The following is a 27566-nucleotide window of genomic DNA, read 5'->3' on the forward strand; positions in this document are numbered from 1 at the left end:
AGAAGGAAGTGTTCATGTTGCTTGACAGCATGTGACAACAGGGTGCTGAAAGCAAATCCTGATCAAATGTGATAGAACATTTTCATTTTACCTTCCATCTTTTCTTCCTAGAACAAGGATAAGTGCACTCATGTACTAACCTTATTGTAAAGTTCTTGGTAAGAAGATAGTCTACAAGCCAAATTCTGTTATTTCCTAGTCCAATTAATGGTGATGAGAATATTTATGCAAATCAAGCAATGTTTAGATATGAACACAGAAGTTTCAAGTATTCCTAGTTAATTTCAAGATGTGTATTGCATTAACAGTGCAGATTCTCGCAGCACATCTCTTCAAATTTCATAGAGTATCCCAAGTTGGAAGGAACTGACCCACAAGGATCATCAAGTCCAACTCCTGGCTCCACACAGGACCACCCAAAAATCAGACCCTATGTCTGAGAGCGTTGTCCAAACGCTTCTTGATCTCCAGCAGTTCAGAGCCGTAACTGCTGCCCTGGGGAGCCTGTCCCAGTGCCTGAACTTTGCTACACCTTTACTGAAATTCACTATCTATGTTCTTCACTGATTTCATTCTACAAAGCTTAACTGCACAAGCTAAAACAAAAATCCAGTTTGCTGTAAGAGCATGAAAAAATGAGAATCATGGGCTAACACCACTCATATTTAATACTCTACATACTAAAGGTCTTAACACTGGATACACATTGTGAAATGCACCAACACTGAATAACTTATGACACAGAATTATTGGGTGACAAACAGCCAGCCAAAGAAGCACGTATCTGTTGCATAAAATTAAACACTGCACACAAGCTGGGGTTGTTTGCAAGGCATTAAGTGAAGCTTTTCCAAAGCTTTTGCAGCTGAAGCTCAAGTAATAGTTAACATATAAATTATTGTCAGTATGCAGTTAGATGCAGCTTCCTCATTCAGCAGGTATCTAGTCCAGATGTATAACTTGTCAGCCATTAAATTAAAAAGGAATTTTAATGTATTAGTTTAAATACCAGTGGAGAAACCTCTCCACTGTCTGTTGGAAGAATCCTATTACTCACTTCCTGGTGCACTTTCATTCCTCTCTTGATCCTGATCAGTTTTCAGACCTGCTCAGTGCAGTATTGACAACAGTCATTCAGGAGCACAAACAGCTGTACAATTTTATAACTAACGTCACTATCTTTCACATGTGGCAAGTCTTGACTTCTCTAGACCCCATACATTTTTATGTTCTGCATTATTCTCCTCTTTTGAGGAGCTGAATCATAACAAGGGGAACATGAATCTTCAGCAAAACAAAAACACAAGTGATATTTTCAAGAGAATTTGCCTTATTCTGTCTGTACGGTTATCAATTTGGCTGGATCCATAATTTTTTCCACAACTTCACTCACTAAATTTAACTAGAAAAAGCTGCCCCTTTCAGACAAGTGTCTGCATAATCTATATTGAACATACAACATATTTCCAAAAAGGCTGTCCATCTGAAGGCAAAATTAAGACTTATATTTAAGATTTGTTAATATATCAGACATGGCATGTATTCTCTTGTTATAGACCACTAACACTCAAAATGCTTTGAAAGCATCTAGAACACAACAAACGCAACTTTACAGAACTATTTTTTTAAACTGTAGTGCCACAATGCAGTAAACAGGAAAGAACTGTGTTATGTTCAATCACATTCAGTGTTACTTGGTGGCTTTCCAGCATGTTTATCTTGACATGTCCTCGGAGGTTTGCTTTTGTTTTGATTACGTTTGTAATTTCTGAAGGAATACAGAAAAGTTTGACAGTAAGGCACCTGTAATGCACTAACAGATTGATGTTCATTTATTGCCTAAAGTAATTATACTTTGCTGGATTGAAATAGGATTTAGAGAGGTTCCTTTTCAACTGATGTATTCTGAAAAGTGTTTTACATGAGCAAAAAATCGTCTTGCATCTTATAATGCAACAGCAGAACAGACAAATATTTAATATTTAATTACACACAGTTTTTCGACTGTGCTAGTGTTCGAAGCTCTCAGTGATTTCAGAAGCTGTTTTATACGCTGAATGACCAAAGATCAAAATAGTACACTGCTGGCACACAGTTTCTACAGATGCAACAGGTCATAAAAGAAGACTAGTGCTTGAGATAACAAATGCTTTTGTAAAGTTTCCTTATAAGTCACGATGAAGTTAGTCAAATTTAAAAGAGTAACACAATTCCTGGTTTCTAAAATCTTTCACTAGCAAACACAGAACATTAAAAAACAATAGATTTGCATGCAAACACAGAAGATATTTACCATCTTCAGCACTAAGAGCTAATTCTTCCTTTGGAATTTTTATTTTTCCTTTATCTGTGCAGGAAAAAAAGTAACACATGGTTAGAAAGCTTGCTGTTCGGTATGATAAAATGGATGGCAGTGGTAATCACAGAATTAAGGACAAAAAAAATACAACCAACCAACAACAACAACAAAACCACCAGCAGAGCCACAGAAATGGTTAAATTCAGGAGATGCTTTCAACTTGGAACATTACTTCAATTCTGCATCCAAGCAGCAGTCTCATCTTGACACAGTTTCTACCAGCGTGCTGTTACAACAAGGTTAGTGCATACCTAAAATGTGGGAACTAGTTAGAAGGGAGCAATAGCATAAGTAATATTAGAGGAGTAATTTGCCAACAATAGCCAACATCTTTCAAAATCTACACCTCCACGCTTCAGTTCTCAAACATCAATTCAGTTCATGCTTTCCCCATTAGAAGTGAAATAAATATGAAAACAGTGAGGAGCAGCATGATCGGAGACAGGAATAATAACAATAATAAATCATAATCTTAGGATGCTACAGAGGGAGCTCAGGAATGAATGCCAAGTACAATCCTGTCTCATTGCATTCTCAAAGTGAGTTGGGTTATATTAACTGCTAGAATACACAAGTGAAACTACTACATTAAGACAACTTTTTCATACTTCCACTGTCTACTAATTTGAGCCACGTAAGCAGCCAGAAGTGACCAGCAATGGTAGCTCATCACTATCCGAGTGGTTCCAACCAAATATTTTCACTATTGAAAACATTTTAACTACCCAAAACCAGATCATCCCTGACGCAGTGCATTTTTGGAAGATGTCTGCTTGTTAAACCAGTGTTGTTTCAAAAGGAACACTAAGAACTGAAAACTAATCCATATGAGACGAGAATTCAGTTTTACAATACAAACTCCGTACTGCTTAGTGAGAAGCAATGTAAGGCAAAAACACTGCTTGGCAAAGTTGTATGGAAACACAGCATAAGCATGTTTAAGCCAAACTGGGGGTCATGGGAGACACACACAAGCTTTGTGCTCACTTGAGGTGGCTGATGGAATGTCCTCTAGACTTTTGGAAGGCATTTTCCTATCTGCACTCCTTTTCAAAGCCATCAAAACAGGATTTAATTCTTCTTCTGAACCTGTTACGAGACAAAACACATGAACACTGCACACACAGACATGTTTTTTTAAACAAGTCACTTAAAAAAATACAACCATGGATTTCTTTTGGAAATCTTCTGACCTTTAACAAAGACCATGAGTATTCACTCAAAATGCTAAGTAAATCCTAAGGATCAGAGCCAGAAACACATTGTGTTCAGTTATTCCAAAATTACTGACATGAGAACAAGACAATAGCCTGGATTTTTAAGGAACTACTAAAACTGACACCTGACCATCTTATCTTAAATTAAAATGGAAATTGGAGTAAAGCCAACCAATTTCAACAGTGTTTAAGTTAAGAAACTTTTCTGTCTAAATTCCCTCGTGTATCAATAGAAACACAGAGGTTGGTTGACTTGATCCATGTTTGTACTGACTAATGACAGAGTTTAAGGCAAATACGGTACTTAATTGTCTAAGAACTAGGTAGGATAAACTCAGATTTAACCATTTTGTTATGAATCAGAATGAATACAAGTTAAAAGCTTTGTTTTTTCCCCCCCTCTGTAAATCTGTTCATAACATTTTTCTGCCCAGTGAAAGTCACCTTCTGTTCAATATTGAGTAACAACCACGAATAAAAAAAAAAACTGTGGAAGGATTTTGATCCTTGAAATTATCATGCAATTGTCTCCATGAGCAGTTTCAGGACAGACCTAGCTCCTTCAGAGTACTCTAAGACCCTATCTTCTCCCTATCCCATTTTGCTCTCACTGCAGCCAGCCAACGAGGCCCTACAAATAACAATAGCGTAATTATTGGTGAAAACAAGTTGTGTTTCATTTTTCCTCATTTGTCTTGCGGAACAGACTTCCAAGCTGATTTCCACTGGAATCTCACTTTCAAAATAAGCTCCAGAGTTTCTTGGCATATGCCAGAAACATCACAGACTGCTCAGGCGAGCAAGATCTCAGAAAATTACCAGTCTCTCAGACACAGACTAGAGCTTCCAGCTTAACCAAGTAACGAGTCTTGGTAAATAGATTGCTTCATTTATATGGCCATTTTCTTGTGTAACAGGCAGAAATACTAAATTAAATAGCACAGGGTATTGGTAGTGTCTTTATATCCAGCCATTCCACTGATAAGTAGTTATCTTTGAAGACTAGCTGGTCAAGCTGAAGAATGAACTCACTCAGCCACTGATTATTTTTTCCCCCTCTTTTAATCCGGGGTATTTAAAAGAAATACCAGAATTTGAGTGTTATAATGTTATTGATTTGAAAGAGATAACCCAGAGGAAGAAGAAAAGGGCAAGGCATGAAGACTGATATGATTCACTCATGCTGCTACACTCCCATGACCTTACCCAAATCTAGTTGTTTGTCAAAAAAATCCAATTAAATTTCAATTAATTATTTCTTCACACCTTTCCAAAACAAATATCCAAGGTATTCAATTAAGCATCAGTTTTGTTTAATATATTTCAAGTTAGCTACCAGAAAAGCTGTAGCTTTTTTGTTTAACAACCCATCACCATTAATTTTAGAAATTAGATGGCTCACGAGTTGAACTTTCGGTTCCAGAATGGGAATCAGAGTTTTCGTCTGAAAACCTGGATCCCAAATTTGAGCTGTAACCATCTTCTTCGTCAGTAACTTCATGCTGAAAGGCCAGGCAGAGTTGAGCTCCTCCCGGCTGGGGGGAATTGCTCTCATCTTTAAGAGGTGTGCTTGTTCTTCTCAATCGCAACAGTTCTTTTGATTCTAAATTGTTTTCAGAGGCATCTGAGGATGTACTTTCATCTGTCCTTCCTCTGGCATTTACCTTGAATGGCTTGTTCACAGCTGTATTAGTCTCTCCTTCCAGGGGAAGATGTATTGGAGGCATGTTTCTCTGTTCTTTTTGATTAAGAGCCCCATTTCTTTTAATTATATCAGAAGCTTCAATATCTACTGAAGCCTCAACGTTTTGTTCTGGAGTTCCACTTTTGATAGTTGTCTTCATCCCTGTATAAGTAGTTAACGCATTATGATAAGGCTGTGACATTGTTGTGAACAGAGACTCTTTTTGTGATGGAAACATACGATCCCTAGACTTCTCTTGTTTATGTATCTCTCGCGACACTGGAGACGAAGCTTCAGATGCTTCTTGAAGGAGTCTTTCTACCGAGCTACTGAAATCTCTGAATTTTGCAATATTTGAAACTGAAGTTCTTTCTATTGTTTCTTCTATTTCTTGAGGGTGATCTCTCTCTTCTTGAGAAGGCGGACACATACTTTGACTGGTTGACATTTTACCATGCATCTTTTCATCCATGTTCTCCAGCATAGGACCTGGTGTTTCAGAGACCTCTTTCAGTAGTTTTTGCAAGTTAACGTCAAGTAGTTTGTATTCAGCCTTGGACAGTGCAGATGTTTCTGTGGTCTCACCACTCTTCTCCTGCAGTGATGTTCCATTGTGTTGGTAGGTCACACTTTTAACTTGCATCTCAGCAGTCCTCTGTAATGTCCTGTCCACACGTTTTGGTTTAGGAGGTGGTGTTTCAGAGGCCTCCTTCAGCAGTTTCTCTAAAGCTGAACTCAAACCACTGACCTTGGGTGGGGCAACAGACTTCTCTATGTACTCACTGATTTCCTGCAGTGACTCTCCATCATGCTGATAGGTTGTGCTTTTAACTTGCATCTCAGCAGTCCCACGTAATGTGTTGTCCACACGTTTTGGTTTAGGAGGTGGCATTTCAGAGGCCTCTTTCAGCAGTTTCTCTAAAGCTGAACTCAAGCCACTAACCTTGGGTGGGGCTACAGACTTTTCTACGGACTCACTGATTTCCTGTAGTGATTCTCCATCACACTGATAGTTGGTATTTTTAACTTGCATCTCAGCAGTCTCATGTAATGTGTTGTCCACATGTTTTGGTTTAGGTGGTGGGGTTTCAGAGGCCTCCTTCAGCAATTTCTCTAAAGCTGAACTCAAGCCACCGACCTTGGATGGGGCAACAGACCTCTCTATGAACTCACTGACTTCTTGTGGTGACTCTCCATCATGCAGATATGCAGTTCTTTCAACTTGCATCTCAGCAGTCCTTCGTTCTGTGTTGTACACACGTTTTGGTTTAGGAGGTGGTGTTTCAGAGGCCTCCTTCAGCAGCTTCTCTAAAGCTGAACTCAAACCACTGACTTTGGGTGGGGCAACAGACTTCTCTATGGTCTCACTGATTTCCTGCAGTGATTCTCCATCATGCTGATAGGCAGTGCTTTTAACTTGCATCTCAGCTGTCCCATGTAATGTGTTGTCCACACGTTTTGTTTTAGGAGGTGGTGTTTCAGAGGCCTCTTTCTGCAGTTTCTCTAAAGCTGAACTCAAGCCACTGACTTTAGATGGGGCTACAGACTTCTCTATGGACTCACTGATTTCCTTCAGTGATTCTCCATCATGCTGATAGGTCATGCTTTTAGCTTGCATCTCAGCAGTCCTCTGTAATGTCCTGTCCACACGCCTTGGTTTAGGAGGTGGTGTTTCAGAGGCCTCCTTCAGCAGTTTCTCTAAAGCTGAACTCAAACCACTGACCTTGGGTGGGGCAACAGACCTCTCTGCGGTCTCATTGACCTCTTCAGACTGACTGATATCTTGTTGGCTTGTTGATTCTCCAGTACAATTAGTTTGTGATATTTTATTCATTGTTTCAGATGCTTTCATCCCTACCCTTAATTCAGGAGGCTGACATACAGAGGTTTCTCTGATCAGGTTCTGCAAACCAGCTTGCATCTTCTGAGATCCTCTGGGAGGATGTTCTTTTGTTGAAACAATACTTTTTTCTATACGTTCTTCAACTTCGTGCTCGTGAAGACCCCTCTGTTCCTGGGGTTGAGAGGTAACTGGCTTTTTGACTGGCTGGACAGAGTCTGTGTTTTGTGCGTGTGTTACCTTCAAACCTTTTAAGGTAAGCGATCCTAGAGGCAGTTCACATATCACAGAATCTAATTTCTCTGTTTTTTCTCTCTCAGAGGCTTGTGTTTGATGTTGGATTAACACTTGCTTGCTCACATTATCTCTGACCTTATCTTCCTTTGATTTTCTTTCATGGGTTATTGAAGTATTATTACGAACAGTATTATTTGGCAAAGAAACATCTCCCCTGTCAATGCTACTCTGTAATTTAACTCCAGCATCCCAGAAGTTTCTCAAACTCTGAAACTGTGAAGGATTTGAAATTTGATTTTTGGACTTCTCATTCATTTTTTCTTTTAAAGAAAAGACCTGGAAGCTGGGCTTCTGTTGGGAAGAAGCACCAACTTTTCCTTTAAATGTTTCTTTCCCATCTTTAATTTCTGGGGAAGCTGAAGTAGAAGAAACTCTAGGCTTTATGTTACTAGCTTTTGCCAAATTCGTGGGTTCATGAATTTCACTATCAGCTGGAAGTGTTCTTTCTGTTTTTCTAACATCACAGGCTGGTCCAAACTCAAAAGAGTTTTCACGTTCATTTTTTGAAGCCACAATTGCACATCTCAGTTCAGCACTTCTTAATGTATTCTTGTTCTGATCATCTAATCCATAAGGTAGGTGTTCTGCAGTTGGCTTTATTTTGTCACTTTCTCTGAGACCTTTCAATGCACCACCACCTGATGCATTAGTATTGATACCAACTTCTTCCTCTTTGTGACTGGGGATAGTTTTATCCCTTTCCCAAAATGCTCTGATCTCTCTTATTCTTCTTTTTTCTCTTATTGCCTTCTCTGATTCGTATTTCTGAGCTGGTAGCTCGTGTTCATGATGCTCCAAGACACATGATTTTTGATTTTGTTGCTTGATTTCTTGACCTGATTCTTTATCTTTGATTCTTGTACAGTCTGACTCGGTTAGTGATTTGTCATTTTGCTCCTCATTGTCTTTCCCCTGCTTAGGTTTCCTCCTCTCTTTTATCATCTGTTTATCTTCTGAAATTGTTGTGGGTGAAATAGCATTCAGTTGTTTATCCCTTCCAGATGGTAACTCTTCTATAACTTCTGGTTTTCCATCCATGCTAGTTCTGCTGTATTCTGTAGGAAGTACTGCTGCTCCAGTTGCAGAGCCAACTTCTTTGAGCTCTCTGCCTTGGGATCTGGCCGATACAGATTTACCGGAACTTCTTTTAAACCAGTCTAAGACTTTTGATACAGATTCATCAGCCACTTTCACAAATTCATCAGTATGTCTGTCAGGCTCGAAAGTCTGTTTAGAAACTCGTTCCTCAACAAGATCGGGCTTACCTTGTTGAAGAGCTGCAGAATTGGTATTTGATATGTCATGTGCTTTTGTCTCAGCAGAAAGCAAATGTTCATCTACAAACATAAACAAACTCATCAGAGTTAGGAATCAGACACAAGACTAAACATTTTTCAATCTTGAAAAAAATCACTCAGTTTCTGGTTTTGTGTTTGTTTGAACTCTTAGCAAAATAAAGAGTTCTCTGTTTGTGTGGTCTTGGAAAGAACCATACTACAGGAATGAGTGTGAAAAATAAATTCCTTATCACCAAGATATCCTACTGAAAAGTGATCTTTTCCTAGAAGGTTAGCCCTAATACTTTTGGGAGTGGGAGCAGGTAAGATTGGTTATTCCTATTCTAAAGGAAATGGCTCCAATGAAGGGGGAGAGAGGAAAAAAATAGCATATTTGTGTTTAGTCACATCAGCAAATCAAGTCACAATTGGATTACTACTGAGGACAATCAACTGCAGTACACCAAGAAATCTTCAGTTCCCATCCAGACACATCTATCAGGCTTTATTACAGGAATTTTATCCAAGTGCCACCATGTCACCTTTATCATCCACATTAAAGATGAATAGCCAGGCTCAAATCTGATTAACTCTTAAGAATGCCAATAGGAAATCATCTAAAAATATGTAGCATGTTAGAGAATTAGAATCCAAGAGTTTTAGAAATTCTGCAATATATAGCATATTACTGTTATTTGTTTCTTAATTGTTAATTTTTAGATACTAACAAATTTGAGCATTAATGAACATGGGCTATATGCTATTGCATTCTCTTCCTCACTCCTATTAGTCTCTTACCAGTAGAGTTTTTGAGCAACTTTGATTCACGGCTCAAGGACTGGTTGGATTTATTTTCACACGTCTCATCAACACTCAGTTCTTTATTGCTATTTGATAGGATATTGGTGGAGGTCTTCTGTGGAGTTTCAAGTTTCTTAGGAGTAATGACCTTTGTTTGGAATGTTTCATGAACCAGGAAGACTGACCCATTAGCATCACAAGGACTGGATGCAGGCTTATCTTCCTGTAAACTGTGTGTTTTCACATGTACAGCTGATGAATGGGTTCCCAAAGGCTTTACAGTGGAAGTTTGCTTATTCCCAAGTGAATCTGTTCCAATAGCATCATTTTCACTAGTCTTTAGTTCACCAGATTCTAACAAATCAAGTTCTCCTGTTTCTTTGCTATGATGTATTCGTGGGCTTTGCAGAGATTCTCTTTTTCCTATGCTAGATGAAAACCTCACTTGTTTTAATTTTTCCAGTGAAATTTGTGTGGACTCTTCCGCTTCCTCCGTAAGAGTGTTCTTCTCAACTTCTCCTTCAAAAATAGTTGTAGTAGGAATACTACTCTTACTCTGAACATCTAACATCTGATTGACACGAACTTCTGAGTCAGTGGAACTGGAACTTGAACTGCGTTTCAGAATGCCCCTGGGAAGTATACCAGTGCCATTAACCCCATGGGTCCGTTTGGCTGGTTTTGGAACAATGTCTTCTCTTTGTGGCACAGGATCTGTTATTTTGTGAACTAATTTTCTAGCTTTTGGGACAGGACGCTTAACCGGTCCTTTCTGTGATTCATCCGTAGGTTCTACAGATGGCTTCTTAGGTATCTCAGTTTCATCATTCAGTACGTTTGTTTTAGATTGGCTCTCTATTGAAGGTGACAAAATTTCTGCAAGATGTATACAGAGAAGAAATCATCAGTTTACATGACATTCATCTGCATAAACTCGGGGGTATGACGTACCCCCCTACAGATCTAGAATGCAGTGATAATATTGGTTCATTAAAAATGCAGCAAAACACAGAAGGAAAATGAACATAAAGTTGGGTTTGTATACGACAGGAAGCTTTAACAGATGAAAGTCTTCTAGTTGGTTAATATTTCTAGAGTAAGAAAAATTTGATGATACCAAAGATAGGAAGCGCACCGAATTTTTGGTTAGTATAAATCCTGCAAGGGACAAACTTTGCAGGGAAGGGGAGCTTTTGAATACATAAGCATCTCTTCAGGTTCAGAAGACAAACAGCAAGCTACAGAAAATCTATTTTCATTTTTATGTAGGACAGGCTAAAAAGCAGGAATGATCTCTCAGTAGAGATATAAAGATTATTTTTATTTCTCCTGTGTAAGACTCCCTTTTTTCTGTTAAGAAGCTTCATAACAGATACAGGAGAGTAATTTCCACACATAAACCTGTAAATTAGTCTCAACTGCCTATACTGTGATATATTATCACTTATCTACTTGCAGAGAATACTGGGGAAAAGGCATGATTTCTTTTTATTCTAAAATAAACAGGACTGAGGAAAAAAAAAGATTAAAGACAGTTAGGCTTGACCCTTCTGTTGAGTTCATAGCACCAATGACTGAAAGGTCATGTAGATAGCAAGGCCCAACTCAAGGAAGTTTTTATGTTCTCTACTAGTGATTCAGGACAAAACAGTCTTTTCAGATAGAGTGCTTAATGCTGACAAAAATGCAGGTGAAAAAAGAATCAAAACCCATTTACATGTGTGAAACAGCTGTTTTCTCAAATATATTCATGTTTTATCTTAGGTTTGAAATGAACTCAAATAGAATAGTTATCAAAATCTGTTTTATCCTACAATGAGAAGCAACAAAAGTAAAAATTTCCATATCCACCACCAAGAAATTCAGTCATGTTAAACATAATATTTACCCTTCTTTGATAGCTGAGGTAGAATGTCTGGTCTGTTTTCTGATTCTCCACTGCTCAAGTTATCACCTGATACAGTGGAATTAAATGGATTTCTCCTTTGCTAAAAAAAGGAATGAACATTATAATTGGAGTCAAGTTACTTATCAGTACAGTTTTGGCAGAATACATGATAGTGCAGTGATTTCCTCTGCCTCACTACCCTGTTGGCTGAGTCTAAAAGCATGCTTCCTAAGCTGGAGACATGACAAGAAACCTAAACAGCATGAACCATGGAAATATCAGAAATGCTAGTGACAGCCTAATCCTGTTCCTCCTAAAGTCACCAACATCAGGGAGAAACCACCACTTAAAGACATTTGACAATCCCAAATTGTTGCAAGTTACAAGAAATTCTCTCTACTTCTGTACTTTAGAGATAGTGGAAGATAGCAAGACATTTCTTTTCAGTGGCTAAAGGAGTTGGAAATAATGTCAAGCACAGAAAGCCAATGATTATAGCCATAACAGCACATCAGGACTGAACTTTTACTGGTTTCCATTATCTCCTTCCAGAACAAAAAATACTATTTTTTTTCCAACTTATTATCTTTCTTCCTCAAATATCTAATTATCTTGATCATTCAAGCAAAGAAACACAAAAATATAAAGAGATAACATCTGCTGTGTTCAATACCAATCATACCTTTACTGGCGAGACTGCTGTCTTCATAGATCTTTCCTCTGGTTTGTCTAATCCTGAAGTTACTGTTTTAGAACTGCAAGGAAACAACATGTAACAACTTCAGCAAACTGGGTGTTATTTTAAGCCTTTTTAAAAATGCAAAACAGATATTCAGTTGCACATACTCAAATATGACCTCTTGGCACCTAGCTTTCTCTTCAGTGTTCTCATCATATTTAGAATCAAACCTTCTCCTTCCCATATCAAGGGGATGACCTTGATGATTTATTTCCTTGCAACAATTTCTTTGCTTGTTAAAGAATTCAGTGTAACTTCTACTTGCCAGGACAGGAACAGCGTTTTTGATATCTTTTATACTTTTGAGCAAGCTTTTTAAGTAAACATAACCATTCTCCAAACAGTACCAGTATTACCACTATTCTTGTCCTACATCTGTACTTCTAGGACTGAAACCAAAGTGAAGAAAATTGCTAAGTACGGTAAAAAGAGAGCTTTGCAAAGTGTCCAAGCCAGAAAAATCAGGGGAACTCCCCGAGCACTACAGCAAAGATTTGACATGCCACAGACAAGAGCAGATTCCCTTAGAGGGAGGCCTTACAAGCTATTCTTTCAATTAAGATGTTATCAAACCACAGATTTTGCAAATAAATGAAGTTATTAATTGTCGTCCTGACTAAGTATACCCCAAGGAAGAACTTAAAACAGCCAGAAGAAACAGCTCCTGTGTTACATTAAAAAACATTACTTGACTACTTGCAAAAGGATTTTTTTTCCCCCCAAACAATCAGATTTTGTTTATATTTCGAGTCTAAAAGATCTCTCTGATCACGTAACCGGCAACAGTCTGCCCTGCTGGGTAGAGAACAACATTCCCAGCTTCTCCAGGTTTCAGCACTGTTAACCTCAAAACTGAAGAAAAATGGCTGGTGGGCACCCGGACAGCTAAGCACATCTGAAAAGTGACATCACTCCTATTGTAGAGAAACATCATTACAAGGAAGGTAATTAATGGGCTGCCTGAACACAAGGTATTGGAAACAAACATACAAAAACAGTTATCTGAGCTATAACCTTCTCCATCTCTTCCTTGCTCTTCTGGTTCCACACTACTTCTAAGAAATATGCTTGTGTGGATAGCGATACAAACTTCAGCACTGAACTCATGGGTGAGCAAAATAAATTGTTCTTGTATTTCAACGCCAACTGCAGCAGCCTCTCACATGCACACGCCAGCTCTAAAGATTCTTTTTTTTTTTTTTCTAATCCCAGCTCCTAAATAAGAAAAAGTATAGTTCTCAAAGAGCTTAATACTGAAGCTTTTAATTTGTTGTCAAAAACTTCATTTCACATTACAGTTTTGATCCTTAGTTCTATGACTTTAAAAAGAAATGAAGATACATATATTTAAAGAGTCTTTATTCCATTAGGCTGGAGTTTGGGTTCTTGTTTTTATGAGCACTTGAGTTTGTGCTTTTGCTTTTACGAGCTCCTGTACTTTATGTCTCATCTTGACCATCTACTGACCAACAGCACAAACATGATTTTTATTATTTATTTTTTTTAAGGTCTAGGTCATGAATGCTTCAACCCTTCCCTTATTTTAAACAAGGGCAATGCTCTTATGTACTCTGGGTGTAGGAAACTTATCAGACATTCTTCTGATTAGTTCCTTTTTTTTTTTTCTTTTTAAAACAGGTGGAGAGAGACTTTTCAAAATGCTTATGGAACACAGACACAATCCTGCGATATTTCAATGCAGTGCAACTTCAGATGTACCACAGAAGAATCAAAGAGTTGTTACTTTGGCGTTATATACTGAAAATCCTGAAGGGGAAAAGTGGAAAAAGTGGGCAACAAAAAAACAAGACCCTACAACTGAGTTTCTTGACACAGGGTCTGAACACGGGAATTTACCCACAACCTATACAGATGAGAAAGCCAAAGAGACCCGTGTATTCACAAGGCTAATCTAAGAGTGCATGAAGCCAAGCTAATAAATACTGCCTGCTAAAAAAAATGCAGCACTGCAATTCTGCAAAACAAAGCACTGAAAAACACAGTGCAGACCCAAACCCGTGAAGGCACTGGTAGCACTGGACAGGAACCAAGAGGCAACGAGGTCAAGGCAGGAGCAAAGGCAGAGGAAGGGGTTAGAGATTTGTGTGCACTGCCTGACACGTCTGCTCAGAAGTGGCCTCACATTCAGGCACATAATCTTCCTGAGCTCGTTCCAAATGGTTAGGAATCTGGTGCAGAAGTTCCTGTCTGGAAGGAGTAAAGCCAGTGCAATTTAACAGTACTGCATAAATGGCCTTATCTAGGTATCCCAGCACCCCTGCTATTCCAGAAAAGTTATGTGGATCTTAAGACTTAAGGGTTTTATTTAATTTTTCACCTTGCAGAACTTTAGGACCCACACTTGTCACTTGTTCAGTATAGTGGAGTGAGTACTTTCTACCCTGGGGAAGAAAAGCCCCTACAAATCTTAATTGGAAAGAGAAAACCCCTTTAACAGTGCCCTTTTTCAAGAATCAGCATACAGACAGATGGTTATCACCGAGCAGAGGTAATATTGACAGTCTGAGTCACACTATCCAAACTCATTCCGTACAAGGTTACACCTGCAAAAGACATTTCACTGGCCTGGTATGCGAGACAGGCACCTTGGGATGCAACGCCCACAAAAAAAACAAGTAGTTATAGCTTTGTTACAGGAGTTTGACATTTAGGGCCTGGGGTTGGAGCTCACCATGCTAATTTTAAGAATATTATTGTGGGCTGATTACATCTAATATCACAGCACCCTGACAAAATAGCAACTGAGCTGGCCCCAGGGCTGAATTTGAGCCTCAGAAGCATGCAAATGTAGATCTACTAGAACTGAGCTAACATTCAGTTAGAAGCTGTTTGCTTTAATAGGATCCAGAACAAAAGAAGCCTATTACCTATCTTCTGGTCCCAGTCCTGAGGTTAGCAGCTGCTTACTTTGTACAAAGTCTGCAAAGCCAGCGATGGCCTGAAGCCCATTCTTTTAAGAGGAAGGAAAGGGAGGGAAGAAAAGCAAAAACAAACCTAAAAATAAAATTCCCACAAACATACCCTTAATGTAGCACTTGAAAAACATAATAAAGGCTCAAGTGCTTGAACCACAGGTAGCATTTGAACACTAGAAGCTGGTAACTCACTTCAGGCAATACCAACATCTAAAGTAATGCCTGATTTCATCCCCTTCTTTCCAGACATTTTGAGACTATTGTGCTGCAAGAGGAAGAGTCAACAGAAATTAACTCTGCTATCCTAAAGCCTGAATCAAATACCCCTTCTTTCCCCCAACAGGTAGGGTCACTGCTTTCCTAGAATCGTTCTCCCTTCTCAATTTCAATCAACTGCTGCCATTAGACGCAGGTACAGCCAGGTCAGACCAGGCTCTTCAAAAGTCCAGGATCAAGAGAACAGAAAGGAGGAATAATTTAGGAATGTATGGCACCTCCTGCAATTTCCCAGCTGCACCATTGCATAGACTAACCTCAGCTGCAGTGAAATAAGCCTCTACTGAAATCATAAGCACTGAATTACACATAGACTTGCCGCATTACCTTACCAAATGTGAAATGCTGGAGCAAGCAAATAATCTGAGACATCTAATCGAGTATGCATGCAAAGTGAGGGCAAGTAAGTGCCCAGCCCACATGTTACAGATCCCTTCCTCAGGTCTGTTTCCAACTGCATCATGAAGCCTGGACTACAGGAGCTTGCTTTAGGGGGAACATCCTGAGCAGACATAAATAAGGCACACAGGTTGGCAGCCAGCACAACTGGGAGCAGAGGGCAGGAGAGGGTCCTGGGTAACAGCTATCACAATTCACGTGGGTGTGACCTGAAATAAGTCACTAAAGCACCTTAAGTTAAAGATCACAATCAAGTTGGTCACATTCTAAACAGTCTACATGCTCTACATGCTCTTAAACCTCACTATGCTTTTTTTTTTTTTTTTTTTTTTTTTTTGAAGAAGCTGCCCTAGCAGTTTATGAAGTTTGTTACTCTCTGGTCAGTCACAAAATCTGTGAAGTTTTAATGGTGCAAAGATGAAGCTGGACTTCTTTTACAGTTTCATCTCCTTTCCCTGATGTGGAAGGTGACATGCAAAATGTTGTAAAAATGTATTAAACAGCAGCATGCCTTCTGCTGTTCATAAAGGAATCATTCCATAGTCTTGTGAAGGTAAAAGCCACTGTAAATAACCTACACTGGGTAAAAACTAACACCGCCAGCATTGTCAGTCAACTTGGAAGGGGACGCTAAGCTCTTTCTTATGCTATGCAAACTTAATTATCATTACCATACAACTCCACTTTTTGGGAAGTCTATAGACAAAGCAATTTAGTTGACATTTCAGGACAATTTCAGACACAGGTAGGGCAGATACCCCTCTGAGTTCACTGATAATGAAATGTAAAGGATAAGAAAGACCAGCAAAGCAAGCCAGAGTTGTTAAGATTTACACCAACCTTTGGTGCCATTCATCATGAACGTGTATGCCCAGTTTGCAGACCACGAAAGCGAAAGATGGAACTGCTACTAGATACTGTGCAAGTGCATAGGAGGAGACAAGCCTTGCTGCAAAGAAAAAACAAAGGACGTACAGAGAAGGATGAAGAAGACAGACAAAAAGGTGAAAGCTTACAGAACCAATCAATGGCACAGAAGTAAAACTAGAAGTAAAAGGAGTCATCCTAAAAGGAACTCTTGCTCTTACCTCACCGTGTTCACTGGAAGCATAAACGATAGTTGTATTTGTTACACCCTAGTTCTTGTTTCCTCAATAGGGTTGAGAACCTGGCTGTTTAAAGACATTAATTTCCATGTGCTAGGAGACTCCCTAGCTAGGAAATCACCATTTGTTTTCAAACGCAGCCTTTTTGAAAGCTTTACACACAGCAAATTAACATGTAGGCATTTTAGAGAGGAAATGTTTCTCTTAGAAGTCAATTCAGGATATTTCTAAGCAATATGAAGCTGTTTGGAATGTTTATGGACTTTAGCTAAAGTGATAAAACACCAAATCCTCCTTAGCTCCGAAATAACTCATCCAGCTTTACTGCAACAGCTGTAGACATTCAGTCACACGCAAGCTGTCTTGCCTTACTCTGAATGGAAGACTACCTTGCAGAGAGACATTCCTTGGTAGAATCACATTTATCGAATATCCAAAAGTTCTCATTCTTTCCACCTGAAGTACATTTGGCCTCCTTACAAAAGTGTAAGAGGTCTTAAAACACACACCATGGAAAATTCCATCCCAAAGCAATTTTTCAATCTGATTCTTTGTATGGTCCAAGTTTAAAATTCAGGCTGAATCAATAGTCTGGTCTCCCTGGGTGAACAGATGCAGAGGTTTCTGTCCCCATATTAGTAAGGGGACTGTAGAGGACTGATCACAGCCTGCTGCTAGTCTAACCTGAAAATCCTGGTCTCACTTCTGGAGCAAGACAAAATTGTGACATGAGGAACATGCGTGGGACCATTCCACACAGCACTGGCAGCTTTCTCCTTGCAGAAGTAACCTACAGAGAGCTGCATTCAGATACAGACCATCTAACAGTGGACAAGTACAATTTGTCAGCCTTCCATACATATTGATTCCTTGGAAGCTCTAAGGAAATAGTTGATCTCTGAAATAAGAGGGAAGGACAATGTTTTGGGAGGAACTTACAGCTCAGGCATTTCACCAGTCCTGATGTACACATTCTGGGATTGAACAGACAGCTTACCTTGAACTAGACTTCAGTTCGTCTTCTTCCTGATGTTCCACGATGCCATGGAGTTCTGGTTGCACAAAAACTTCTTTATTCACATTGCTCACCCAGCTGTTCTTTGCTTTGTTTGATTTGCTCTGACTCACTTCAGCTACAACATGAAAGAAGAAGATTGTTATTTCCCACGTGTTCATACAGGATTTCACAACAAGCAAAGAGAAGTAGTTACACTGGGTCTTACATCTCTCTCAGAAGTCCACTACACTTGAATTATGTACAGAATTAGATCTGGTGCCTTCTCAAGGATATATATTTTAATACTACTATAAATTCCACATAGTGCAGTTGGCACTATGGGGGAGGAGATGCCAGCCTCATGAAGTTCAAAAAGGCCAAGTGCAAGGTACCAAGCACGAATACAGGCTGGGTGGAGACTGGATTAAAAGCAGCCATGAGGAGAAGGATTTGAAGGGGTTAGTGGACAAAAAGCTTGTCATGAGCTAGCAACATGCACTCAGAAAGCCAACTGTATCCTGGACCACACCAAAAACAGGTTAAGAGAGGTGATTCTCTGCTGAGACCACCCCACTGGGAGTCCTGCATTCAGCCCTGGGGCCGGCCGCACAAGAAGTACAGGGACCTGTTAGAGCAAGTCCAGAGGAAGGCCACGAGGATGATCAGAGGGCTGGAGCACCTCTCCTGTGAAGACAGGCTGAGGGAGCGGGAGATGTTCAGTCTGGAGAAGAGAAGGCTCCAGGGAGACCTCACAGTGTCCTAAAGGGACCTACAGGAAAGCTGGGCAGGGACTCTTTGTCAGGAGTTGCAGTGATAGTACAAGGCGGAATGGTTTAAACTACAAGAGGGTAGGTTTAGATTAGATGTAAGGAAGGAATTCTTCCCTCAGAGCACCAAGTGAGGCACTGGCACAGGCTGCCCAGAGAAGCTGTCGATGCCCATCCCTGGAGGTGTTCAAGGCCAGGCTGGATGGGGCTTTGGGCAACCTGGGCTGGTGGGAGGTGTCCCTGCCCACAGCAGGGGGGTGGAACTCGGTGGGCTTTAAGGTCCCTTCCAACCCAAACCATTCTACAATTTTAAGTTTCCTACAACAACCCTGGTAAAGACTGACCCCATACTTCTTGCAGCTAGATAAACATTAAAAATTCAACCTCTGTAAGCTGAAGAAACAAAAACCAACTAAGCCACAGGAAATTGAAAATAAAGTTGAGGTTCAGTAAATGAAGTCAACTATTCCTTTTCTACAGCAGTAAACTGGAAATTGGTCATAATTTTCATGTAAGCAGGTAGCTAATCCTTTATGAAGGAATTTATTATTTTGCAGTATGAAAAAATAAGCAAGATTTCCATTCTTATTTTTCATCATCCATATCTACAAGCAAAAATATCTTGGTATGTAATGAGTCAGTGAAGCCAAGCATTGCACATAGCTCTGAATGTAACACTGTGCCTTTGTTCAAGTAATAAGATTGGGAGTAGTTAACTTTCCTTCACGATACATCTTTGAGTGCTTTCCTTTAAGCTATATGTAAGAGTTACTGTAAACTGTAGCTGGAGTTTTACAGCTGATTTTTGTAACTTTCAGGAAGGCCACACTAGGCAAAAACCACAGAAAACTCTGCACTGACCTCCTGTGAATTTGTGCCTTCTGTTTCAGGCCTTTCCTTGTTAAGATAAAGTCCCAAATCTGCCAGACAGTAATCACAGCTGACTAAACTGCTGCTATCCAAACTTATCTCCACGAATATAGGTATTGAGAAGGTGTAACATAGAATTATTTTCTTTTGTCTAATCTGGCTAAGTTTTAGTTAAAAAAACACACTATAAAAAGTAGCAAACTGTAATCCTCCACCATTACTGAGAAGCATCATACTTGCCTCATTAGCACACACAAATCCCTTAATAGAGCTTAAAATTACACATTTCAGTACAATCTGAATGAACGTATGTACGTAAAATCCTTTTAGTCAAAAGGATTTGGTAGAACAACAGGAGGGCAAGAGGGGACATGGGCCTCAGAAATAAAATTGCTTCCTGTACAAAGAACAACAAAAGAGATGAGTACTCTTCAGGCTAAAAAAAAGCCAGGTGCTGGAGAGATTTATAAGACAACTATAAAATCCCATATACTATTTTACCTATGCTTCTATGAACACAGGTTGACCACTCGCTTTCTTTCCCAGTCATAACATTAATGGCAATCAGCTCAAATCCTGAAGAGTAAATGTTTACGGCTTATGTGGGAAACCTTCATTCCAGAAGGCCTTGAGACAGGACATGGTGAGTGTTAAAGAGGCACAACTTTAAAGAACTTCTTAGACAAGTTAATAAGAAAAAAAAAATCTACAAATACCTCCTTTGATTCAAAATTTCTTTGGTGCAAGTGGCTGCAGGCTGGTCTTGGAGGCTACACATGCTGCCAGGCACTCAGAGAAAGGATGCGGGTATTAAAAGCTTTTGGCTTAGTCCAGTGGGGCAGCTCTTATGTTCTCTTTGTTTTGTTTCTCCTGAAACACTATACTGCATTTACTTTTGATGTTACATACATTATATCCCCAAATTTGATTGATTTCTTTTTTTTTAACGTTTAAAAGTACAAAATTAAATCTCTGAGGTCTCAAACAAACCATCCAAAATCTGGAAAATCCACACTGAAGTGGGAACACCCTCAGTCTGATTCTTCACCTGTTCTAGGGTAACTCACAGGGCCTCAAGAATGCAATCCAGGACTGCAGAAGGCTTTTAGTCCTATGCATAAACACAAGCCTGTCCCTCCTGATAGCAGTCATCACATCCTGCTTCCTACTGGAGAGTCCAACAACGTGCCAGCAAGATGACTAAGGGACTGGAACATCTTTTTTTATCAGGAAAGACTGGAAGAGCTGGGGCTTTCTAGCCTGGAGAAGAGATGGCTTAGGGGAACCTTACTGACGTCTGTAAATACCTGAAGGGAAGGTATAAAGACAGAGCCAGGCTCTTCTCAGTGGTGCACAGTGCCAGGACAATAGGCAGTGGGCACAAACTGGAGCACAGGAGGTTCTGTCTAAACATCAGGAAGCACTTCTGTGCTGGGTGGGTGATGGAGCACAGGCACAGGTTGCCCAGAGGGGCTGTGGGGTCTCCTCTTTGGAGAGAGGATCTTCAAAAGCCACCTGGACACAGAATTGGGCAGCCTGCTCCGGGTGTCCCTGCTTGAGCAGAGGTTGGACCAGGTGGACCCAGAGGTGCCTTCCGACCTCAACCATTCTGTGATCACACTGAATTCCCTCTTTGTACATAGCATTGCTTGAGTGGAAAACTACCACTGTAAAATTACATACAAAAACCCCCATTTGAATCATTTTCTGTTCATAACATTTACACACTCTTCTTGTATTTCACATACAACAGTGTCAGAAGATAGTTAACTAAGAGATTCATCTCCACGCCAGCCTTTCCACAACCAAACATAAGCCAGATGCTTACCAACAGCGGCAGGCTTCCTTCGCATGGAAGCTCGGATAATATCTGCTCCATGGATCTTATCTCTGTGCCTCTTTGACTTGGCTTCATAAAACCACTGTCCGCTCATGTTCTTTAGCTGAACATCGTCTTTGATTTTCTCTGGTAAATGCCTGGAGGGAAAAAAAAAGATTGAAAAATGACAGAGACATGCACAGACTATGTATCTGTATGAACAGAAGGGAAATACGAAATATGATGTAGATACATGTATACAGGTTCCTCACCTGTACTGAATAACAGGTGGGGGAAGGAAGTGGCAAAAAGTACTAAGTAATAAAATATTTTCTGCTGCTTTGTCTTTCTGCTTTTTAAGACTCAAAACACCTCTTGCAGAAATCAGGAGATGACAAGGAGATGAAATAATCGAAGCCTGGATGGATCTGTTCCAGTGCAGTGCTCTGGAAGTGCTTAGGTGTGTTTTTTTTTTTTTGTTTATGGATTTAGATTGTTTGTTGTTGCTTTTGCTTGTTTGATTGTTTTCAAGCTGTCTCAGCATGCTATTTCCCTCTTCTAACCAGTTACTTCCCTTGTTTGATTACGAGTTATGATTATGAGAGATGACAATGAGCTGGGGAGGGAAAAGCCTCAGCCCCGCTACCCTCAGAGCATCCGTTAAAGGAGCTCTTCGAGAAGATGTTTTGCTCTGATCAACTTACAAGCTGAGCCAGCCCTGGATAAGCCTCCAGTAACTGCAGATTGTGACTTCTTGCCTCCGAAGGCCCGTTGTCCCAAGGTTAAGGCTGAGATAAGCTATCAGGACAGCACAGGAAATCTGTGCCAAAGGCGAGTTCAGGGCTGTTTTGAGGCTCAGATGCTTTTTCAAGCTGTTCATGTGATACTACCACCTCTACACACACCCTCCAGAAGCGTACTGGACAGACGGTTCCAGTTTTTGATAAGTTTTATGTGAATGCAAGAAGTTACAGAGGAAGGCAGCAGGGTCACCCTGCTTTTTCAGGTCATACTTTTAACGGATTTGCAGTTTCAGAGATCGTTTCCTTTCCTTGTTAGGCACATAACACGTGAGTCATTTGTCTTATATGTGGCCTGGAGACCAACCCACAGACCAGGAAAGTTGCTATGCAGATTTAGAGGGTACTTTCTCAAGAGAGGAAAAAAAAAATCAAATAATAAAAATAAAATCAGGATTCACACGCTTTCTCCATGCGTGACGCTTCAGGAAATAAGCTAAAAACAAAGCCGAAGAGAAAACAATTCTGCAAGTTCTCAGAAACACTAAGACTAAACACGTGCCACGTTGCTATGGGATAGTGTTATCCTTTGCAGGTCTGATGGCCAAGGTCACTGCCAGCTTTGTAGTGCTGGTGTGTTTAGGTCAAGAAACTTCCTGTCCACTCACCCAGCTACAATCACAGGCCTTTTACTGGATGTCACAGACCAGACTGCCAAGCACAGACAGGGATTCCTTACAGAAAAAGGGCACTGAGCCAGTCCCAACCCTGACACGAAGAGGCCCTTCTCACCAGCTGCTCACCCCCTCCTTCAGCCTACTAGGGCAAGAAAATCCAGCTATAGCAGGATTTGAATACTTGAACTTCTCTTGGAAAGCAGCTGTCAACAGTCAGTCCCTCCTCAGCAGATGTACGAGCAGCTTCTCTGCCTTGAATCACCTACATCCCACTGAGGTTGCCAGCAGCCAAGGCCACCGTTGGCTTTTTTAGTGCCAGGATTCAGCATTACTGGGCAATGTAAAACTTGGCCCTCCCTCTTGCCTATAACTGTGCTTCATCCAAGCCAGAACATGCATTTCTCATCCACTGCAGGTCTTCCACATTGGAAAAGGAGCCCAGCTGTAGCTTCCCCCTGTCCTCAGGCAGACGTTGCTCAGCTGTGAGGCAACTCCTCGCTGCTCAGCCTGTCTGGGTTCACAAACATCAGGAGGAATGGAAGAACTTGTACACAGATGATCACTTCCCCCTTTCACCTTCTTTCCCAAGTGTGTTATTCACCTTCTCAGAACAGATGCTCCTTTAGGCTAGGGCCTGGCTTTTCAGCTATTTGCACAGCCCGCAGGCCAGCAGAGCTCTGACCCCAGCTGGCGCTGCGGGGCTGGATGAGAACACGTTCCAAGGGAGGTTCTCGAGTGGGAAGGGTCTGAGTCACAGGAGAAGCATTCAACGGCCTCCCTCTGCTTGATTCAGCCCTTCTAGCCTGGGCATTGCTCACTTTTCACCTCTGCGTGCAACCACTGGAACCAGGGTGTGGCAGGAGGCCTTTACGAGCTCAGCAGATCCCTACAGAAGCAGGGTTTGCACCATTTCAGCTGTCAGGGAATGGAGGATGCTGTGCTCCCACCCCTGCTTGCTGCCCACAGAAGTCAGCGTGCCTTAACTCCACCAGCTCAGCCAGCCTCCCGGACCTTGGGAGGTAACTGTGCTAGCACAGGGGTAAGCGTGGCCTCAATTTACCCTGCACTTTCTGTACAAGTTATGTGTCTGGCTGGCAGAGCTTGCATTTTTAAGACGTGATGGAAGCTGACCACAACAGACTTAGGAATTTATTTCTTCTGCCTTCTCACCTGCATAGTCTGAGCACTTTTGACCTTGGTTAGACTGTCTTACCCCTCCTCTCATCAAGAAAAGCATATTGCCTCTCAGTCCCACCTTCTGAGGAATTAAAGCAACAAATACTAGCTATGCCCAGCCATTTACAGCCACAAATAAAGAGGCAGATTTCCAATAAGAGAAATGCAATTAGTTTTAGCTCTTGTCAAGAAAAAAAAAAAAAAAGAGCTTTGGGAAGTCTACGTTCACCAACACATCATAGACTCAAAAACAAATGCTGAGGTTACAAGTGACAATTTTTACAACACAATTTGCGTTCTCAAGCTCTGCTGTGAGCAAGCCTCAGCAGTTAAAAAAAACTGATCGTACTGTGTGTGCCTGTTTCACTGCTGCGCAAAGGATTTAGGTTGTGGTTTACCTTTAAAGGAATTGTGCAGAAGCCAGACTGCAACCACGGTTTTCCACGGCTATGTAACTGGAAGCCACGGAACTAGAAGCCAAAGGTTGATCCTGCGCCAGCTCCTCTGTCAAGAGAAAGGCTGACCAACGTGGCATTACCTCGTTTTCCTCCTGGTGAGGAAAGAACTAGCTGGAACCCAGTTTAGGATTCAGATTGCAGGCTCCATCTGCCGAGTTTGCAGTTAGGAAAAAACGCAGTAATGACTTCACATAACGTATGCATTTGTTGTGGAGCCCCTCGGTGGTCTCTCAATGTGCCAGGTACCCTGTGCTGCAGTTTTCAAAGTGAAACAGCCTGAAGATACTATAAAGCTAGCTCCTGTCTCTACTACAGAGAGTAGACTCAAGAGTGAAGATATGCAAGACAAAAAGAATTCACTCTAAAACCCTCTTTTAAAACAAGACTTGAGTTTACCCATTACTTAGCAGGCTTTTCCCACTGGGTCTTGGTAAAACATTTTTGATGGCAAGACAACAAACTCCTCTTCCCACCTGGGCATGAAGTGTGTGCAGAATTACTTTGATTTTACATGCAAAGCAACTGTCAGGCACTCTGCAGGCAAAGCCTACCCATCGTGTATAAAATGGGTTGTCTCTCCCCATCTCTGGAACATCTGATAGCAGGCTAAACCACATGGTACCACCACTGCAAGGCAGGAAATCTGCTCCGATACAATCAGCCCACGTCAACCCTGCTATCAGCAAATCCACACCATTTATCTTGTGCTTTGTAGGCTGGTGTGAGAGCTCACTGCCTGGTAAAGCAAAGCGATAATGACCTCGGGGGGGTTGTTTGTTTGTCTTTTTGCCATTATTGTTGTTTGTTTTGTTGGTTTTTGTTTTTTTTTTTTTTTTTTTAAAAGAACAATATCCAACAATACATACCTGATATCTACGTACCATATCTAATACTGCTCAGCTAGACCTCCTCAGCATCTCTTCGCTCTTTCCCCTTTTCCCTCTTACTTGGTGGTTACAAACCACCAGAGAATTTGCGAGAGGTGACAACTCAGAAGAAATCAGGGTCTGTGTTTGGCTCCAAGCAACAGATTTGGTTGCTAATAGATTTAATTAGTATTTAGTTATATTATTTATTACTAGTGTCTCACACACTCCTATTCTGAACTTGTGATAAAAGCACCCCAGTGCCCAGTGGCAAAACAAACGTTTTTTAAAGCCTGACACCACCAACTTGTCTATAAATCCACTTCAAAAGCCTTCCTCTTACAAACGAAATACCAAATGAGTAGAGAAGAAGGAAGGAGAGAGACTTTTCAGGAATTTATCCTCACTTTCTATTTGCTGCAATCATAAACCAACAAAAAGAAAAAGGGATTTAGATTATGTGTTTGGAAGCTGATCCAAACAAGCCATTTTTATGCTTTTTGCAGGACCAGTCATGCAGCGACAGGAGTAAAAGAATATTAGACAAGACACCCTGTCAGGCCTGGTGATTTTTTTTTTCTTTCTTCTATGAGAAGGCTAAACAGCCATAAAAGGCTTACAAGTCGAAAGGAGTAACTGTACACACCACAATCTGCACAAACATGCCACTGCCCATATCTCAATAAGGCACAGAGATAGAGAACTCTGGCATTTGGTAGAGAACTACACCCAGAACTTTTATAACGGCCAAGCCTGAGTGAGGAATAGGGATTTTTCTTTTTGCATAGCAGCTACATGTGTATAATTTTCAAAAAAAAAAATCAATCCTTATTTGATTGGTATAAATAATGCAATGTAATTTTAAACTGGTTGAAGGCTGCAGTAAGAAAACACAGGAAACCAGTGAGGTTAGGTCACCTTTCCCCATCCCTGTGATGATACCTCATCAGCAACACCTCCTCAAATCTTGCTTTTGGGGTTTCCCTGGGTAGCAATGTTCTGGGTAATTTGAAGTAGGCAGGGGCATGAGGAGAAGGCAGCCTAGTTCTGTTCGTGGTTGTGCACGTTCTTCTGTTTTAATGCAGCCAGACTTCTGGATAGGCAGAAGTCTACTGTTGACACCCTGATGAAAATCTCAGCCACCTTCTTGCTGTGGGATCCTTGGAGGAGTAAATTGGCTGTAGTCAGAACAGATCCTTATGGCTAAAGAAACAAACTGGCATTTATTCTGAAGAAATATTTCTGAAAAGAAATTCAGACCTGGAATATCGGAATGGCTGAACTATACATTTGTGAGATAAGCCTGGTTTTGAAGAGAAAGGAGCGAAAGCTGGCAACTCTGGAGTGACTCACTGAAATAAGTTTTTTGGAACTGAAACAGTGATCCCAGCTTCTATGCTAAACACCTTTTTGTGAAACTTACAGACCAGATTAACCCTGCTACGCAGCATTTCCCTCCTAAAAATGTGCTAACACCTGGGACACCAAACTAACATCTTGTCCCTGTATTTCATTTAAACTATATATACATTATGCACTGAAAACCAAGTCCTTTATTCTTGTATGCTTTCCTACCACATAGTCAACACATTTATTCTCCTACTATTACTAGCACTGTTAAGCTCAAAATAAGCTTCATTATACTAGTATTACGTGATAAATCATGTAGATACTGCCCAAGCAGACAAACAAAGACAGTTTTCTTGGGCATTCCTTACTTTATACAAGCCTGACTTCATTCCATTCGGGAAATCTGTAGCAGGATATCTCATCTGTAACAGATACCTCATCTGTTGAGGTTGCAGAGCAGAGGGCAGGTGTTTAAGGTCTGGCAGCCCTCATGGTTTCTGTTAGCTTCCACCTGCCTCATTTCTCTTACAGCCTTCTACTGTTTGGTCGGCCTGTTTGCTTTCAAGGATTTGCATCGAAGCTCCCAGTGGCCTCGCCTCTCTCTTCATACACAACCCAAATAAACCTGCCAGGGAAAACAAACCTTGAACCCTTCTCAAGAAAGGAGCAGCTGTCCTGTGACAAGATATCTGTGACAAGAGCCAGCCTGGGACAGCAGTACAAGACGACCTGAATCTGAGGAGGCAAGGTTGCTATAAGTACCTGCATTCTCACACAGGATCTGCCCAAACACAACATTCCTAATGTTACCAGTTAAAAACAGACATATAAAGCCTAAAAACCAACCCTGGCCAAATGACAGATGACAGGACTTACACAGCAACTGTAAATGAGCCTGCATTATTTGAATTCATGTCATGTTTTAGACTGGATTACATTTTAGGATTTCAGACCAGATACAGCATCAAGACCAATCTACCTAAAGACAAAAGTTTCGGTTTGGCACTCATTTGGTAATATCTGATAC

General features: G+C 40.7%; 1 protein-coding gene across 3 annotated transcripts in view; it reads right to left on the reverse strand.

Annotated features, from left to right (window-relative positions):
• SYTL2 (synaptotagmin like 2) overlaps nucleotides 1–27566 on the reverse strand; it is a 54608-nt gene that overhangs the window by 9208 nt on the left and 17834 nt on the right. For all 3 annotated transcript variants that reach the window (XM_032207814.1, XM_032207812.1, XM_032207813.1), the window contains exons 3-11: nucleotides 21282–21430; nucleotides 17817–17952; nucleotides 12046–12118; nucleotides 11364–11463; nucleotides 9473–10351; nucleotides 8663–8734; nucleotides 3347–3448; nucleotides 2294–2347; nucleotides 1058–1105 (exon numbers count right to left, since the gene is read on the reverse strand). In XM_032207814.1, coding sequence (XP_032063705.1) covers nucleotides 1058–1105; nucleotides 2294–2347; nucleotides 3347–3448; nucleotides 8663–8734; nucleotides 9473–10351; nucleotides 11364–11463; nucleotides 12046–12118; nucleotides 17817–17952; nucleotides 21282–21430 — 1613 coding nt within the window. The remainder of the gene's footprint in view (nucleotides 1–1057; nucleotides 1106–2293; nucleotides 2348–3346; nucleotides 3449–8662; nucleotides 8735–9472; nucleotides 10352–11363; nucleotides 11464–12045; nucleotides 12119–17816; nucleotides 17953–21281; nucleotides 21431–27566) is intronic.

This window comes from Aythya fuligula, chromosome 1 (assembly GCF_009819795.1).
Source record: "Aythya fuligula isolate bAytFul2 chromosome 1, bAytFul2.pri, whole genome shotgun sequence".
NCBI classification, from domain to species: domain Eukaryota; kingdom Metazoa; phylum Chordata; class Aves; order Anseriformes; family Anatidae; genus Aythya; species Aythya fuligula.